The sequence below is a fragment of the Centropristis striata genome, chromosome 5, assembly GCF_030273125.1.
Source record: "Centropristis striata isolate RG_2023a ecotype Rhode Island chromosome 5, C.striata_1.0, whole genome shotgun sequence".
In the NCBI taxonomy this organism is placed as follows: Eukaryota; Metazoa; Chordata; class Actinopteri; order Perciformes; family Serranidae; genus Centropristis; species Centropristis striata.
Genome location: NC_081521.1, coordinates 23,718,380 through 23,737,001, shown reverse-complemented (window position 1 = coordinate 23,737,001; position 18,622 = coordinate 23,718,380). Strand labels below are relative to the sequence as shown.

General features: G+C 39.0%; 1 protein-coding gene across 1 annotated transcript in view; it reads right to left on the bottom strand.

Moving 5' to 3' along the window:
* The window catches only part of cntn3a.1 (contactin 3a, tandem duplicate 1), a 95,575-nt gene that overhangs the window by 65,727 nt on the left and 11,226 nt on the right, over positions 1 to 18,622 (bottom strand). The window contains exons 2-4 of the mRNA XM_059333733.1: positions 18,384 to 18,527; positions 7,742 to 7,874; positions 3,508 to 3,683 (exon numbers count right to left, since the gene is read on the bottom strand). Coding sequence (XP_059189716.1) covers positions 3,508 to 3,683; positions 7,742 to 7,874; positions 18,384 to 18,438 — 364 coding nt within the window. The 5' untranslated portion in view covers positions 18,439 to 18,527. The remainder of the gene's footprint in view (positions 1 to 3,507; positions 3,684 to 7,741; positions 7,875 to 18,383; positions 18,528 to 18,622) is intronic.

The following is an 18,622-nucleotide window of genomic DNA, read 5'->3' as shown; positions in this document are numbered from 1 at the left end:
CTGACAACGAGCATCTACTAATTGGTTTCAGTGAAACTGTTCACCATTCTAAATTAATGTGCTGGATACACAGTATCTACAAATTAATTCCTGATAATGGACACCTCCTCAGGCATTATACCTTCCTTAAAGGTCTCATACAGTATGTTAACATTAACATTTTATTAGATTGCTAATTGCCACATAACTGTAAACAATTATCTGGCAAATCTATGAAAACTGGCAATGTTCACCAGCTGCTGTACTACATTGAGTTTCACTGCACTAAGTCATGATTTATGGAAATGCAGCTGGAAGTAACAACTTTATTCAGCTCTGGTCTCACTGGACCAAAAAACACACTTAATATGCCATTTAATATCTAACATCAAAGGCAGATTGTGGTTTTGGGGGAAAAACAATGAAACAGTTTCCATGAAGTCCTAATAGAAAACTCTGACATGCAGCCAAGTACAACAGCTGAGTCAAAGCCTTTTGTAATTACTTGAGGAGAAAAAAAACACTTGTGAAGAAGAAAATACTCGTTCATTGCAGCAAACTTTATTAAAACCTTTCTAAATGGGTAAACCTTCAAAAATTAGAATGTGAGGAAAGCTCATTTATTGAAAATTCCTCCACAGGACACAATATCTGTGGTATGTGACACTGAAACCTCAGAGCCGTTCTTAGAACAGAGCGTCGGAGAAGTTGTTTATGCGGTTACTATGATAAGAGTTGTGTGCCTATTTGTGAAAGATTTATCGAGTTTTCACAGCTGCAATTTACAGCTAGCCATTTTTTTCATGCAATACTTATGACACAGTTAAAGAGTGGTAAGTTTATAGTCTTACCACGTAGTATGGTCTTTTCTTGGATACTGGAAAAGCTCACTGGGGCTGTCCAGTGGTTACTAATCTAAGCTTTGAACTTATTCACCCTCCACATAAATAAAGTGAAATGCAAGTTATCAACATTCTGCGATCAACAAGTTGTCATATGTTGTTAAAAAATGAATAATACTGGTTTATGATGAAAAGCCATCATATCCTCTCATCTTTGTCTGCTTCTCATCTTCCCTCCCCTCTGTTCTCAATGAGCCATCCTGCAGTGAACCCCTAACAGTGAGTGACACATGACATTTGAGGAGTGATAAACATCAAAGGGGCCTAATTCTTACAGAGCATTACTGCTGGTGTCTCCTGATAATTGCAACGCGGTGGTGAAGTGCTGTATTCAGAAAATGTCCGCTGCCATCCTCTCCGAAAGAGGATTTGAAACCCAGATTGAGCACTTAGCATCACAGTAGCTGACGAAAAAAATGTTATTGTCCCTTCCTCAGATGCTCTCCAGCTCAAAACAGACTTAATTTTCACCTGAGGCAAAAGCAATGAATAAAGAGTACAGAGCTGATGGAAATGAGAGACGCGAGAAAAAAAAAACAACAGATAGAAATCTTGCAAAGTAATTACACAGATAAGGCAGTGAGGTTAGACTAGTGCCAATAAGAAAAAAAATGCAAATTATGTGCAATTACAGGACTGAATTTGATAGAAGAAATCATGAGCACCAAGATACAAGGGAGTCGCATCCTGCATTGCTTTCATAAATACAGCTATTTCACCCTTCATTAAACACCGTGTTACCCTCGTGGCTCTATAAGCAGCACAGCATTTAGGCTGTAGCATGTTCCCTCTTCAGGACAGGCACCCCATATACACTCTGCCTGTATTGCAAGCCTGCCAATCTGCTGTATAATGTTGCATCTTGCATCAGTGAAAACCCTTACACTTACATCAAAAATATCCCGTGGAGATTAGGAAACTCAATCTGGCTCGAAAAACCAACTAGATTATTCCTTCCAGCACTCCCAGCAGGCGTGCAGAAACCTTTTAAATATTTAAGTCTATATTGTCAACAGGATCAAGAACCTTTATACTTTTAAAGGTTTAAACCCCTACCAGATGGTAACAGAGACTGTTATATCATCTGTCCTCCAGAGGATTAAAAATGTAGGCTATCTTAGCTCTTATGTATGCGCTACAAATTCATGCAATACAAATCTGACGTTACGGGACGTCATTAGCCGGTGCACATCTTAGACATTGATCTTCTTCACCATATGAGCAAGGACTTCCATGAATAAATCCCCAAATATAGATTTCATTGTTAAAGAAGTTATAATGTTGTGTTTGTTAATGAGCATGCTGTAATCACTGTTCTCCATTTGTTTGTCTGTGCCCACAAGCACTGGTTTTCAGCTACCAGACCTAATAAGATTAGCTGCTACACATTACTGTATCTCCTTGTATTTTCTTTATTAATGCCCTTTACCTTGGTCTTTGTCTTACAGAGTTATTACAAGACTGAGCGTGTTGCAGGCCCCTTGGTGTTTGAAAGAGCATATTGAGCCACTCTGAGTCTGTTACAAATGACACGATACTGACTCTCATAACAGGCTTCTCCTCCATGAATTATTCCCTTGACCTGAAACCAGCTCAATCATAGAGCACACTTAATTAAGTTAAACCAAGAGCAATAAATAAGATGTATGACACATCAGCTATGATGCTTGTCCTCATCTGTTGACAAAAGCAGCGGGTCCCAGGTCAGGCCCAGGCAATGGATGAGACCAATCACTATGACATACAGTCCGGGTCAGGCCTAGAAAATTGATAGGAAATGGGAATATGACCAACAGCCTGCTGGCAACTCAGGGCAGTGATTTGCACTATATGTCGAAGATTTAATGCTGCTTTGTGACAAAGCAGCACCAAATCGTGGCGAGATGGATACCTCTGGTGCTCTACCCTGCCAAGGATCATCTCTGCGTCAGCTATGGCAGAGAAACAGACATCAGAATTCAATCTAGCTGCACCATCTGTTCACAGATATCAGGGCTGTCATTTGATACGGGCTGCCCATCAAGAATGGAGGCCTCAAGTTCACCTTGCGATCAGAGATGCTTTAGACTCAGGTCTTATAAAATGTGATGGATGAAGGCTATAAAGCATCAACTATACGGGGTCTGTCAAGGACCACCACGCAATCATCACAAGAGTGCGAGAAGTTTAACAGAGTGAGCACCGGCACTGGAGCTTTAATCGGGGTTAAAGGATAAAAACAAACTGTGAAAGGAACACGGACGGTTAATTTGTGTTTTCTCATTATTAACTTTAATAGTATCGGCCTACTGTAAGAGTCTCTAGTTGTTGGCTGTTTTTTTTTCAGAGAAGATCAGGTTTGACAACAAACAATTTCTAGAGAATCCTACTGGGTCATTATACTTTCAGTAACTCAGAGCGTCTGATGTTTGATAAAACTTTTACTTTCCAAGCAAACAGAAACTAAGCTGAACTCAAAAGTTGAGTTAAGGTGAAATAAACTCAACTGAAGTGAAATAATAAAAATTGCACATGATGATAAACAAAAAGTGTTGTATTATTTATTATTTCTGCTCATTAGAATAGTTTTTCTGTCCCAATCATACTGGAATGACACATTGTTTGGTTAGATATAATATGGACTTACATGCAATGTGCAGGCTGGCCTCTCTGCTGACGATGGTGCCGAAAGAGTTTGATGCCAGGCACTGATAGATGCCAACATCTTCCTCTTTATTCAGATGGCTGATGCGTAAGTTTCCTCCCATTAGAGAGTAGCGTGACCCTGGTCTGGGCAGGATGAAGGAGTCATTGAGTTTCCACCTGTGAATATAAACATGATAGATACAGAGTTAAATAATCGCAATCTCAAATTTAAGTTTAAGTACACGTCAAATAAAATGTTCACAAATATGGTTTATATTAGTTTCATTTTAATAAGTTATGTGAAGCTATAAAAAAGGGGGTGTGGCATCATGATTGACAGCTGTGATGATTGGTTGTGAAGGTGTATGGGCAAAACCTCAATTCTTCAGGGGGGTTTTTTCACTTAATTTTTGCACAATGGGAGGCTGTGGAGACACAGTATTCATCTTTATAAACAGTCTGTGATTCAGACAAAGGAAAAAAAGTCTAATTAATGTAAAATAGAGACTACCCATTAGGCTAAACTATGACCAAAGAGCTTTTATTGTGGAGAAAGCAGACCCAAATCACATGCGATCTGATGTGTGTTGCAGCAACACCAAAATGGATATAACTGAAAGGAGAAGCAATAAGCAACAGCTATTATTTTTTCTCACTTCAAACACTTCTCTTACTAACAAATCAAATACTCTACATTCCTCTGACAGTTCCTTTTTCCTCTCAGCCTGTTTGTCCATCAATGAAAACCACATGAGGAAGGCCCTTTCACCATAACTCAAAAGCCTCCCATCCAATCACAGTCATTATCAGACGGGAGGGCCAAGCACCAGGACTGCTCAGACAAAATGGCCACACACAGGATAATGGGGCTTTTTGATTAAACCTCTTGTTTTGAATAAAATGGGAGTCCAGCAAGTGTTTGAGGGAGACATGGAGAGAGAGAGTACCAAGATGTAATTGCTAGCAATCAGCTTTTAACTCTACAATATGTCTGTGTGGCTTGATTTAGGAGACGTAATGTTCTTCACTTTGCATAATTAAGGCTTATGGTTTAAGAAAACCTGTTGAGTTGATGATGCCAGTTCAGCAAATGCACCATGTGACCACAGCCTTCTAAATTATAACATAGATTACAAACCTGTTTCTACTTGCTGTAAACAACACATAAAAAGGGTTGACCTTTTTCTTTCTGCAGAAAAAGTTTCTAAATGTTTTCAGATACATTTCATCAACTCAATAGGTTGTTGAAATTGTCTGTATTATACCCAGGCAAAGTTAGCGTGCAAATGGCACTGTCATTCTCCAACTGAATAACAAATCAAAGGGAAAGAAAATGAGAAAAAAGAAGAGAATAAACAAAGACTAACAAGAAAGTGACACTTGCAAGAGGAGACTCAAAAAATTGCTTTTCATCGAGGAAACAAGGTACAATTAGGTTGAATGTTAGCTCCTCGGTCTTGATTAGATTTTCAAAGGTCTCTGAGAGAAAAGAATGCTTGAGGTTTCTATTTCTGACTTTCTTCCTGCTTTTTCAGTTGCAGTGATTTTGACAAAGACCGCGGGAGGCTGTGTTGAAGAAGGGAGGAGACGGAGGGACATATGCAGCGGAGCGGTGCTCAACGGCAGATTGGCTGATTAGATTGATTTAGTGATTTGGTGTTGCAGCTGGAACTGGTCCAAGAGCTTCAGATGAGACAAATCAAGGGGCCATGGTGACAACTTAGAGAGGGAGCTTTATGTGGTAGCGGTCATTGCGTAATCTTAGACAAATTAATTTGTCCTTGACAACCTTGAAATAGACCTGACTTTGTGTGCAGCATTGAAGAACCACTCGGCATATGGTGCCCTGCTGCTGAACCTCACAAAGACCTCAAACTAATTTTCTAAAGCTGCCACATGTGACCTTTGGTTAAAAAAAAAAGGGAAATTGCCAAGGCAAAGGCAGCACTACGATGTATTAAGATTAATATTTCCTTTATTAGTCCCACACACTAAAAGGTATAAAAGTATGATATCATAACAGCTTGTGATCCATCTGAAAATCACTTCTTAATGTGGTATATCAACTGCCACAGTTGGTGGCACTTGCTGTAATTAAAGAGCTCATTAAAGGAAAATTTGATTTGATATGGAGCTGGGCACGCACTCAGAACTTGAACTCAAAAGGGCAAAAAAAAACCTTACAGATTTGAACTCATAAATTGGTTTTCATTCTTAAAAAGTAGGACTATCCAGACAGTGAAACAGCGACTGATTGCTTAATAAGTATACCAGTCGATCCAAGTGATAAGATCTTGTACATTCATTTCAATTTGTGCCCATTAGGCATAACACCAAGGATCTTCAAGCTACATTAACGGCCACATATGCTGATGTTATGAGGGATCGTTTCAACCTATTACACATTAAATGCTTGGCTTTGCAATTTGCATCTAATTACACTGACAGAAGTACAACAGCGATGTGGCCTCATTTGATAGATTATAAATTAATAGCTTGCGCGCTTGATGCACTTTAAAGCAAATCATTGTTTGTCATTTGTTTTCATTTGTTATCATATTAGTGGCAGAGGAACTGGCCATCAATTTGTTTCAAACACAACTGCTCCTCGAAATCACAGTGAAAAAACTCGGCTTTAAAAATCAATGGGAAAGAAGTGATAAAATGGGAAAATGTACTTAAAATAAACAGAATTATCTGCCAAATTTCACTTGCCAAGATTTTTTAAAACATGCGAAAAATATCTAGTCTCGGGGAAGCCATAGATATCTCACAAATGTAAAAGGATTTAAATGGTGCAGCCAAACCTGAAAAAAAGTAAATATATCTGGATACAGCAAAAGGTCAAAGAATTATATTCTGACAATGCAGGAAAAAGCTACAGCCCCAATCACAGAGACATGAAAAACAACTTTTAACTTCAGCAACTTTAAGATCTAAAGTCTGGCTAAATATCTGAGACAAGCATATGCTAGGCTACCGGCAGAATCAACCAGGTAACCCTCTTAGTCAGTGCCAACACTCAGCCAAACTGCGACCCCACATTGGGCTTTGTTGTAGGAAAAGAGAGGCAGAAAGAGTATCTTGGTAAAACTATCGAGCAGCCGAACTGGCAGGAATGCAGGGAAAGTGTCCTCAGACCCCCCTACACAGGCCCATCCAGACATAGAGGCAAACCCACAGGCCGGAGGTACCAACTGCCTGAACACCGGAAGGAAGCCGGCCTGCGGAGGCCATCTGATGGCGGGTCACAGCTGCCAATCGGTCGATGTAATGTATGACATAATAGAATTGTACAACAGTTGAAATGACTCACAGTGTCTTCCCCAGATATGAAAAGTGTGGGCGTAAAAGTCTCAAATAAAACTGAGAATTCCATTTGGTCATTACTTGTTCTTACTATGTGAAGAGAAGAAAATAATTGCTTGAAATAATACATTCTGACTTTCCACAAAGCAGTTTTGTGCTTGTCAGTGTTGATCAAACAGCTTTCTAGTTTCAAATATTAAGTTACGTTACTTAGACACAATTTAAAAAACTCATATCTTGTCAGACAAAAATCCTGTATTGCCTTGATTTAAGATAGTTGATCTTACAAAGATTTTACTTTTTGCAGTGTGACTATAGCAGCAGTTTTTCTGCCCCACAAGTGATTTGAATCGTGTTTATCATGTAGTGATAACCTCCAAATCCGATGCCCTGTGGCAATGTCTGTGCTGCCGTGGGCAGTGATGCCGTACATAAAATGTAACTGTAGCAGACCTGAAGCGTAGCTAAGGAAGGGCATCTTCTGCCACATCATTTCTGGTTTGTAAAATATACTCCACTGGTGTTTTTCTTCTCCACTCTATCTCTGTCATGAAAGCAGCAGAGTTTTAGAGCTTGACTCTCTTGGGTCACTTGATCTTTCCAATGGACAGTGATACTGATGACAGGAAGCTCTCAAAGTGAATTCTACAGCGAATCAATGTCCACCCACCAATGCAGCTATACAACAGACCAACAACTGAGACCAATTAATTCATCATTCTCAAATTAACCATGACTGACAGTGACGCCAAGTGCTGCAGGCAGTGAGCAGCAGCGAGCCATAAGGCCCACAAATCCTCCTTTTTCCCAGAGCGATAAATCCACTCTCACTTGGTTTTTAAAACAAATGTTGCACTTGAAAGCTTTTGAGAAAGTTCTGCGGAACATAAACTGTGTGTGCACAAAACCATGCATGCTGGTGTTACCTGTAGAAGGGCGGTGGGTGTCCCTGGGCCTCGCAGCTGAACACCACCTCTCTGCGATTCTCTCCAGGTTCAAGGGGAAACACCACACTGCCAGGTTGTTTGGTGAACACGGGCCTCAGCAGGACTCCGCTTCCTGGGTGGAGAATCAACAAAACTACATCAGCTTTGATGTCCTGTTGAGCCTGCAAACCAATTTTCACATTTTTTCAGCTGGCAAGTTGATATGAAAGGCTTACAGAGGAAAAAGCAAGTGGACAAATAGTACAGCACAAGAGAAGGTTGGATTCCTACAAAATCTCTGTTTAGTATGGATCTGTTCACACGTGAGCACGGCCAATGAGCATTTTTCATATTAGTCGTGAAAAGTTGCTAAATCCCCCAAGGGGCTGCATTATCAGCTGCTAACCTTCATAAAACTTTCATGCAAACATTTGAGTGTACAGACTTATCAGAGGCACACAGCGCTGCCACCGTGCTTCAACACAGTTTCATATAAACCCTTCAAACTAATCATCACTTTCCCAGGGGGTGTCATCAAATAAGAAATTTGAAATAAAATGCCACAACAAATACAGAAAGTAATAGGGTCTCATTTAAAATAGGCTCCCCTTATTTGAGCCATCAACAAGGTACCCTTTGTGACTCAGTAAAAGCCAATACTTTCCGAAATTGGAGGAAAATGCTTGAGAGAGGTTGTTTACCTCCCTGACACACAAATTCAAAAATAAACTCTGTTTTCTCCTTGCTTCCTTGTTAATTTAAGTTTAATTTAAGAGCTGATATCTAGCCATTTTCCATAGATTTCTTGATAATGATTTTGGTTATTAGGCATTAAAATGAACAAGAAATTGAAGGAAAAGGGTGGTCTAATAATTTTTTCCATGACTGTATAATGGACGTTTGCCATGATACAACAAATCAACAGAGCAACTTGCAAATATCTTTGAATGACACATTTACAGTATTTATGCATATATGCACTGTGCGTTCACTGGCTGTGATTATCATAATTATTCACCATGTGGAGTTCTGCAAGGAGTAATTACTTTAAAATATACAATGTATACAGCGCAGCACATAAATTGGTAGAACTCTAAATTCCCCGAGTGATATTATATCATTGTTGATTCTTTGTGTCTGTAAGAACAAAAAAACACAAAGAACAAGAAAACACAAACAACAAAGACAGCAGCATGTCTAGTGTGACATCCGTTTCCCAGTTAATTACAGAGGTACAATAGTGAATGCATGTTGTGCAGGCAAAGCCCACAGTAAGAGTGACCCATGGGGTAGTCAACACTTCGCTGGAATAAACATTTCTTTCTGTGATGGAAGGGAATTTGTTTGGATTTGTGAGCATGCATTTGCATTTCTGTAATGACACAGAAGTGGGAAGATTGTGTAGGTAGGGTAACTAATTTGTATGAGAGGCAGGTATCTTTTTCAAGTCTGTGGCGCCATGGGAGTACAGGTTTATCCTCAAGACTCAAAATAACTCTCTGAGAGGGTGGGGGATGTTTGACAAGGGACCTTGTACACTGATTGTTCCTCTCCACAAGGATAAACCTCTCAGAAAGTTACACGGAATAAAAGGATGCCTAATTATAATCTTTGTTAGATGAAGCGTGTCCCTCGAAGCAGCGTTGAGAGATGATTGATTACCAGAAGACACCTCTTGTACAGTCCATACTCGAACACACATCCTCACACTTGTTGTACACAAACTTGGAAGGATGATAAAGCCTGCGGTAAACATACGATGAATCACTCCGCCTTATTAAATTGATAAATGATTCCGGTTATCAAGTCACAAACATTTGCATTCTGCATCATTTTTGAGAAATGCTTAAATTGGAGCAATACAGCTGGCAGCCCCAAAACATAATCCCACCCTTTAGTTATTCATTAACACTTTAACATGCTGTAATTCAAAAGTCCAAACTCAAAGACAAATCATTTGATTACAAATATATAATTCATCCATAATGAACTGTAATTAACAGTATTTGCGTGTTCGTTCCCCTCACCTGAATAAAACCTGAACATGAAGGTGATCTTGAATGTTCTGCATTTAAGAACTGTACTGAATAAACCTTTGAAGCTTCATTCCTAACACTGACGTTCAAATTCTAAAGCAACATTTAAATGCTGCACAGCTTTTCTCTATTCATCCAGTGTGAACTTGGTAACTTCTGCACAGTTGCATATAAAGAGGCAACACTAATATTATTATACAATTTGTAGGATTAGATTCCAATGTTGGCTAACTTCGGAGCACTGTAAAGCCCAAAGGTTTAACATTTATTGAAAAAAAATAAATTGAATAATTTCTGACATTCTTCTTCAAAATTGAAATTGTTTTGCTTGAATGCATATTTGTTGGCTGTTTGGCCATTCAAAAACAAGACTTTCGCTGTGGTCATAAAACTGTGTGCTCTCCCGTTTGCTGCACACAAAGAGAGGCATGCACCTGCATTATGTCCATCTAACAGCACATGAATAACATTTGTACCAAAAAAAATCTATTTCACCTCAAACACTGTTATAGTTAATTTCTTTAGTTACAAAAAACAGATATTTTAACATTTCACTTTTTCAAATTAAGGACATTGTTCAAGGATGTTTTTTAGGGTAATAATGCATATAATATGACAACTGACATTCAAAGTTTCATTCAAAAACCTCAACAGAAGCATCTAATGTAAAAAATTCAGTACAACCCTATTGTTTAATGAATCATCATAATTTAGACTCTAGTTTACTACAGATAATAATATAAAATATGTTCATTTATATATGGCACATTGTTGAAATTCACTCTTTAAGTGTGGCAGTTATAAGAGCAGCAGCTTCCTGAAATACATTTCTTTCATCTAAACAGTTGTTTTTACGAGCAGTTGCTTTATTATTTCAGGTTGTTACAGCAGTTTTGTTTGCTCACATCTCAATGTATGCATGGCAATTGTGAGAAGAAAATGTACTGCTCTTTTTTTCATGACCAACTGCTTAAGAATGCAGGAAAAATGTTATTTAAGCATAGTGAGTAATTCACGCTGCTTATTTAATGTGCTGGACCTCACACTTGTCGCTTGTGCCCTGCTGTTGCTAAGCTTAGAGCACAAACAACCACTCAACGGAACAACTTGCATTGAACCTTCTGCACCCACATGCAAACGCAGTAATGGCACTGAACCATGTCTGACAGAACATTTTTCCATAACCTTGTTGTGTGCTGCACTCTTAATCAATCCCTAAGTGGACCACAATGCACAAACCTAGCTCAATATTCAATTAGTATGAAAATAATAAACACAGATATTTGGTTGCAGCCCGTACTCTCGGTTATGGCAGCACTGAACTGACCTGATCTTTGGCAGCACCATGGCAACTGTTATTATAATGGTGAATAAGTGTCAGAATAATGAGAAGGGATTGAGCTCCGGGGGCTGTGCCTGGGGGCTCAGTTCAAACTGATGCAAACTCACTGAAACTCTTTCGTTTCCTTCACGGGAATGAATGTAAGATGTGCTAGGGGAGAAGCGGAATAATTTTCAGGCTTGCTTTCTGGTAATCAAACACAGGGGTGCAACACACCATACCAGACGAAGCTCCGCAGGCTTTTCATTTTGGTGGCGTATCCACTAGCTCAACCAGACCATGGGTGCATGCTGGAATCTGGTAGAAGAGGACAACGATTTCAGCCGACCCATACTGTCTTTCAGAGGTTGTAGCAGACTTAAATTTAAAGCTTGTGTGAAGTCAATGTTATCATATGGAACTAGATGGCATTCATTGAAAGAATGTTGGGAATCCAAAGATTTTGGCGAGAGAAAAACTGGGATAGCCATTAATAAGGTGTACACACAAGTCCCCTTTATGATAATCCTGTGCAATTTGGGGGAAAAAAATTGAATTTTTTTCATGCAGTTATTTTATGTGTGTTATAATGGAGTCTCTTAACTCTCCTGGAATAACATACATTGGATATGACTGAGACTGAGGATTTAATTAGTCCCGTCATATTCATATGCAATAGGGCTTGGTGATATATCGATTTAAAAAATATATATCGCTATATTTTTAAATGTGGTATGGAATTAGACCATATCGCATATATCGACATAGTTCAATTGTTTTTCTTTTATATTTAAATGCTGAACTTTCTAGGGTTTGTCATATTTAGTTCTTTTGTAATGTTTGTTATTTTTTTCCTCACATAAATATATTTAATTTTAGAAAAAGATTGGCTTATTTTTAGGGCCGGGACTCGATAAAAAAAATTAATCTAATTAATTAGAGGCTTTGTAATTAATGAATCGAAATTAATCGCATTTTAATCGCATATAAATATGTGACCTGAGGACCGTGAGAAGTAATTTTTTTCACATGGATTTTTAGTATACCATTGAATAATGACTGAATACATAAGCTTAAGCAACAAAAATATTGTTTATTTTTGTTGCCAGTCCAACAGACCAGTGCAATTTTTGCAATTAAGTGTACCAATAGCATATTTAGAAAAATATAGTACATTTCAGAAATTCAGGTAGACCTTCTGTAATAAAGTTTGAATAAGATCTTCTGATTTAAGTAAAATTTAGCACCAAATCTGTGTAACAAATATCAACCTAAAACTTGTGAGACATAATTGAGCATGGGAATGTCCATCTCATACTCCCACGATAATGTTTAAAGCCCTTACACACCCCCAAACCTTCAACATTTGAAGAGGCACCTAACCATAACATGTTTGTCACAGATTTGAGATAGAAAAACTTGACACACAGTGCTCAGCTGCATCTCAAATTAATTTTCAGATTCTCCGCTTTCAGATGGTGTAAACCACTTCTGTGTGGTATGTAGTGTCTCTGGGGTTAAAATCAACACTTAAGATGACAGCTTGGTACCCATTTTAAGATCTACAGGAGTCAAGAGCTCATGTTGAAACCAGAATATCAGAATCTGATGGGGCTGAGCACCCAAGAGCACAGAGAGCAAAATGATGAAAAAGTGCTCTGTCTGAGAAGTGCACTGATCCAGAATCCTAACAGGAAGTTGTCTGCACAATGCCGCAGGACAGAGATGGAGGTCATTATGAAAGGGTCTTTAAAAAAAAAAAAAAAAAAGAAAAAGGGCCGTCTCCACTCATATCTGTCACCTGCTGCCAGATGGTGATATGTGCAGCCGTTTTCGAAGGCTCCTCAGACAACACAAGACTCAGCATCGGAGCACAAGTGGAAGGCAGAGGGAGCTGTTTAGGAGGCTGAAATAAAAACTAATCTCAAATTCAATACTAGCTGACAGCAAATGAATTCCTCCAGCTTACCTCAGCATGAATAAACAGGCACATGGGGAGTCGGGCTGTGGGGGAGGTATCGGTCGTTTGTGAGGTCCCAAATCCATTCGTTTCAGCTCAGGGTTTTATGCATCAAATAAAAAAAGCCAATCTTGCTTTTTAAAGCATCTTTCCCCTCTGTCCAGGCCGATAAGGTACACCTTTAAGGTCTCTCATTCAGGGGCAGCAAACGCTACTCCAGAGCAAGAGGAAAGGTTTGGGTTGTTGTTGAGCAAAGTACAGCTTCAATCATATCCCGTCAAAATATCTGAAATATCTGTAGAGCTTTTTTTTCCCCCCCAAGATCCTTGAAAAACAGAAACACTGAATTTTAAATGATAAAACCATTAATAGTTTAACACTTTACCAGTGAAATGAAAACTAGTGAATGGAGATGGTCACATTCTTGTGATTTCGGTAGTAAAGAGGCAGTGAGAAGAAATATTAGAAAACACATAAAAAGAAATAGCCCAAGAGCCAAACTAATACAAAATGTTCCAGGCCATTCTTTACTGCTATGACTATCAGCTAGGGTGTACTGTACTGTACTGCAGACTCTCGTTAATTAACTTAATTACATTTTCAGCGACACAGTCTGTAAGGAGAGGAATGTGGCCAACACATTCCAAACCAATATCCAACCATGACACACCACTCTCAAGCTAATCAAAGCTGGTGCATCTGAAATTCAATAACACCCCTTGTATCCAGGGTATCCAATGCCACGTTCACTGGGGAAACACAGAATTGATTAGGTCCAACTCCATATGTGGGAATAGCAATTTAAAGCTATTTCTTGTTGTTGCTCTCTCTGTTGAATGTCTACATAAACCCAGGAACATACTGCTTCTGAGAACGCCATTTGTCATGTAATTGTTGTAATATTGCAACCGTTTCCTTCTCAGGATGGTGAAAAGGTTATTTGTCATTAACCAACTGCTATGGTTTGCACTAATGGAAACATTCATCATGGTTTAGAACTGTATCATAATGTTTACAAAATGCCTCATTTGACCATAAGTGTTTTTCATTTCTTGACACTGCAGTGTGGATTCATGTACTTTGTAAATATCTCTCACAAAATGTGACATGAATTCAATAAATACTACATTTGTTTTGTTAACCAGCACAACACATGCTTTTCCCGTCTCTAATGCAGCTACAGTTTGTGTGAGCAATTAGTGTGATGCTGGAATAAAATGTTTAATTCTCTCTGATGAGTATAAATCTGGTGATAAGAGCATAATTACCGTCCTGCCTCTGCTTACATCCAAGATAATACAGGTAAAGCGTTCACATTCGTGTCAAGTCATCTTTACAGACCAGTGACTTGAGCATGAGGACACGCTGGAATGTGCCAGTGAACACAGCTCACAGCGGTGCTCCAGGCTATTGGACGAATCCACACACAAATATACATTGCTGTTTAATTGATGGTTATGTATTTACAAGAAATAATACACAGTAAAGATTAATTATTATGCATCTATAATTAACACTATGCTGTGTGTTGCAAACACATTTAAATTAGATGATGTTTCAGTCCTGGATGAAACGAAAATACAGCCGGCTATGGGAGGAAGACTCACTGGGGAATATTCCACAGCTTCACATATACAGAACTTCAAAGATGCAACAAAACCCTTGCTTAAGGATTCCTAAAAGGCTTTGCCATGTTCTGATGAATCAATGAGGTAAGTCAATATTTGAAACTCCACTCATCTCTGGGATGCACACGAGGGGGATACAGAGCAAAGTAAAAGTAGTTCTAGGAGATTATAATGCAGGCCAGAAGCAGCCCCTTCATTTTCACTAGCATCACTGTGACACGAACCTGCTTTAAATGAAGACTAGAGGTGGTTAAAGTATTGTCTTGTCTTGTGAGTATATATTTAAGGTGACTGCTGGCTGTGTCACATTAAGGCATAGGTACACCTCAATTTGAGTCTGTTCTTAAACTATACGTACATGACCATATATGCATTTAAATAGCTTTCAGATCTCTGTAATCTTCCTCCTGTTCATACTGGCTAGGAAAAGATCCCCTACAGATGCTATTTCAATATGTTTCAAAGTGATAGGGGACAGAATGCACAGTCTTCTTCCAGTGAAACAATGCATCATAGTATTTAACTCAAGATTATATGACAATGCAGCAGTTACAATTAGATCAATCGAGAAGGCATCTTTTGGGGATGTCAACGGGTAACCGCTAATTGGTTAACAAATAGTTTTAAAGGGGGAATTCTGAACTAAAATGACCAAAACTTGAAGATACACACTAGGCGAAAATGAAAAAGAATACATTGCATGCCACTGATAGCACCATCAATAAAGTGCCAGTTGCATCTGCTCCATCTTAAAGACTCATTCACAAAAAGTGCTGCACTAATGATATTGATAATATTAATCCTGCTTCGTGCAATTTGCCCCCTTTTGCGCATGATTGCAATTATCCCTCTGGAACTCTCCCGGCCGAAACCCAAATGCTGCCTCCTTGAACATTTTCAAAAAACTTCTAAAGCACCATGTCTTCACAAAGGCTTTAAGTCATCCTACTGTATTGTATTGTAAAGGTTCCTTGGATTTCTTGAAAGGCGCTATATACATTTAATCTAAAAGTATAAAAGAGCTCAAGGCTGGGTCAGTTAGGAATATATTCCTAAGCGTAAGTGTTCTAGAGGTCTGTTTGTCTGTTGGACCAAAAACAGCTTTCCTAAGGATTTTGTCCCCCATTAACTTATATCACTTTTGGAATGGATGTCTTTACAACCAGTATGGAGAGGAGGAATAATTACAGTGACCAATAACGCTTTTAATTTACAAATGGAAATTGACTTACAAAATGTGAACTTATCCTTCCAGTAGCACTGCTCAACTCGTAATTCAACGAAACGTCACACAATCGTTTATTGTGACCACTGCGTCAAGCCACTTTAGCAATGCACAATAAAAACTCATTACAGCTTTGATTAATACAGTTTGAGGTGAGCTATTTATGAACCATAGGCAATTGAATCACATCACTCCAAGGGAGATTGTGATGATTTTCTAATCAAATTAAAAACCAAGACCGTGGTCCAAAAATGAAATACTTCTGATGTTTTTTCATTTTCATATTAATTCTGAATTCTTCCAAAGAACAAGACATTTAATTGCTGGTTAAAGCCTTAAAAGCAATCTTACTGGATGTGTTTACATTTCTGTTTCCAGTGCTGCTAAATTGTATCCCCTCAATGCCAACTCCAGATGTTTCTGTGATCCTGCTGGATATTTTTGGCAGATACTTATGTTAAATGTTTTGAAATCAATATTTTGCATCAAATTATCTATGTTTTTTGTTAGTAGTTATGTAGTAAGAGGGACCATGCACAGAAACTCACAGCAGGGTTTTTTTTTCCCTTTGCTGAACACTTTCTCTCTGATATATTTTAATGATATTGAATATTGTGTGTTAATTGACCTAAAATATTATCTCCTCTCTACAGTCCGTGCAGACAGTGAGCTGCTTTCTAAGAACAAATGGAGCTTTCTTGGTTATACACCTTTGCGAGCATGCTCTACTAACTATTATGACTGTATGACAAAACCACTTCTGTCAGATGGAGACAGTAGATCCAGTGCTGGAAGTGGCTTTCTGTGTGAAGGTTAGCTGCATCTGTGTGTGGCAAACCGCATCCAGTCGTACCTCAGTGCCTCTTCTTTGCTCCCTCGCTCTCTCTCACTTATCCACTCGCTCATTCACACAAACACACATACAGGACACGCCTCTGCCTCTGGCCGTTCAGACCCTCTGGGAGGCATGGCGGGAGATGTGGTTAACTTCCAATGAACTCACTGTGGGAGCGACTTCCCCTTGGCCCCATTGCTCTCCCACACAGCCGATGCATAGTGCTTAAAATAAATAAATAAATAAACTACCTAGACACATCCACCCAGCTCCCTGGCCTGGTGCTTTCTTTTCCAAGTATTGCACATCTGAATACTAAAATGCTTATCAAGTCTTTCTCAGAACACAGAGGCTTTGGAGGTCTATCGTTATATTGCGCCATACTTGTCTTGCAAGCAGAGCATATGTAATGTAACCCCTTACTGAATATTAATGCTCCTCTGTGTTACCAACTGTGAGTGTGAGCCTCAAGAGTGAGGCAAGGGCTGTGCAATACAATGCTTTTCTGAAACTGTTTGCCCTCTGCTCCTTTGTTAATCACTAATTTGTGTTGAATAAATAACCCTGAATTCAGTTTTGGCACACCTTGATTGCGAGACTAAATTCTCTGGCTGGGATCTATGGTTGCGGCACAGGCCGCAGACTTGAATTGTCTCCTTGAAGTTGTTTGTCTGCGATCAGGTTCATGGCAGGATTTCCACCGATGTCAAATACATTCACTCGTCTGTATATTTAACAGAATGCTTAACTAGGACATAATATGTGATCCAATCTCCTGGTGTAGATCCTAATCCCATAGTGAGTCACAGTTCCCTGAGGAAAGCCTCATTAGACATCCACTGATGTGTATTGGATTTAGTGATAAGTGGTGTTAATTGCCATGTAGGCAAATTTAGGTGCCGACGTGCTGTTGTGCTTTTGAACAGAGAGACTCACATGCACAAAAAATATCCACACAATGACAGTGACAAGCGCACACGCACACACACTAATTATTTTAGGTCCCAGCTGCGAGGAGGGGCTGCTGATTTGGAGCAAGGCAACATGAAAGATTACTCATTCCTCAAGACACTGTGCTCATGCGACAAAGCCCTTATTCATCTTGTTCTCAGCTTCAGACTCTGACATCCTGAAGAGAACTAGCATTTGACCCTGAACATTTTGCAAGGGAGGAAAATTAGGTCTCTCATTAAAAGCAAGATCAATGACAAGATTTCTGCACTGCTGCCAGTGCATTCTCAATTAGGGTAACAATTGAGGAGCTCTTTAGAATGAATGACTTCACATTCAACTGCTAGATAGGGACCGCCTTTCAGAGCTGGAAACCTGGCTTATTGTTTTTCCAACAAGACTCACTGCTGGGAGAAAAAAAAGAGAAAGAGATAGCTTGCTATGCACAACTGAAGGAATGTTGATTTGCTGCCTTGAGCTGACAACAAGGTGAACCTTTCCTACCATTTGTAAAATTGGAGAAAAGCTTTGGGCGCTCTTTGCCATAAAATCTTTGAGTTTTCCATTTCTCTTTTAAGTGCCATCTGTTCTATATGCCAAGGCGCCAACACACAAAAAAATCTATAAATAACAATTCATAACCCCTATGCTAACAATATAAAAAAGTGCATGTTTGGGAGGCTTACCTGCCAGACACTCCACCAATGACAGCAGAAGTATAAGTTTCCATAGCAACTCCATTTTAATGGTCTCAGGTCAATACAAGCTCACATCAAATCACAGATGTGTAGAATCTTGGCTTTGTCCTTTCCAGCACTTTCACTGTTCTTCTGTCAAATGAAAAGAGAAGGAGGAGGATCATTAGACGCAATAATAATAATGAACAATCCATGTTTGCTAGGCAATGACTATTGTGATATGAAAC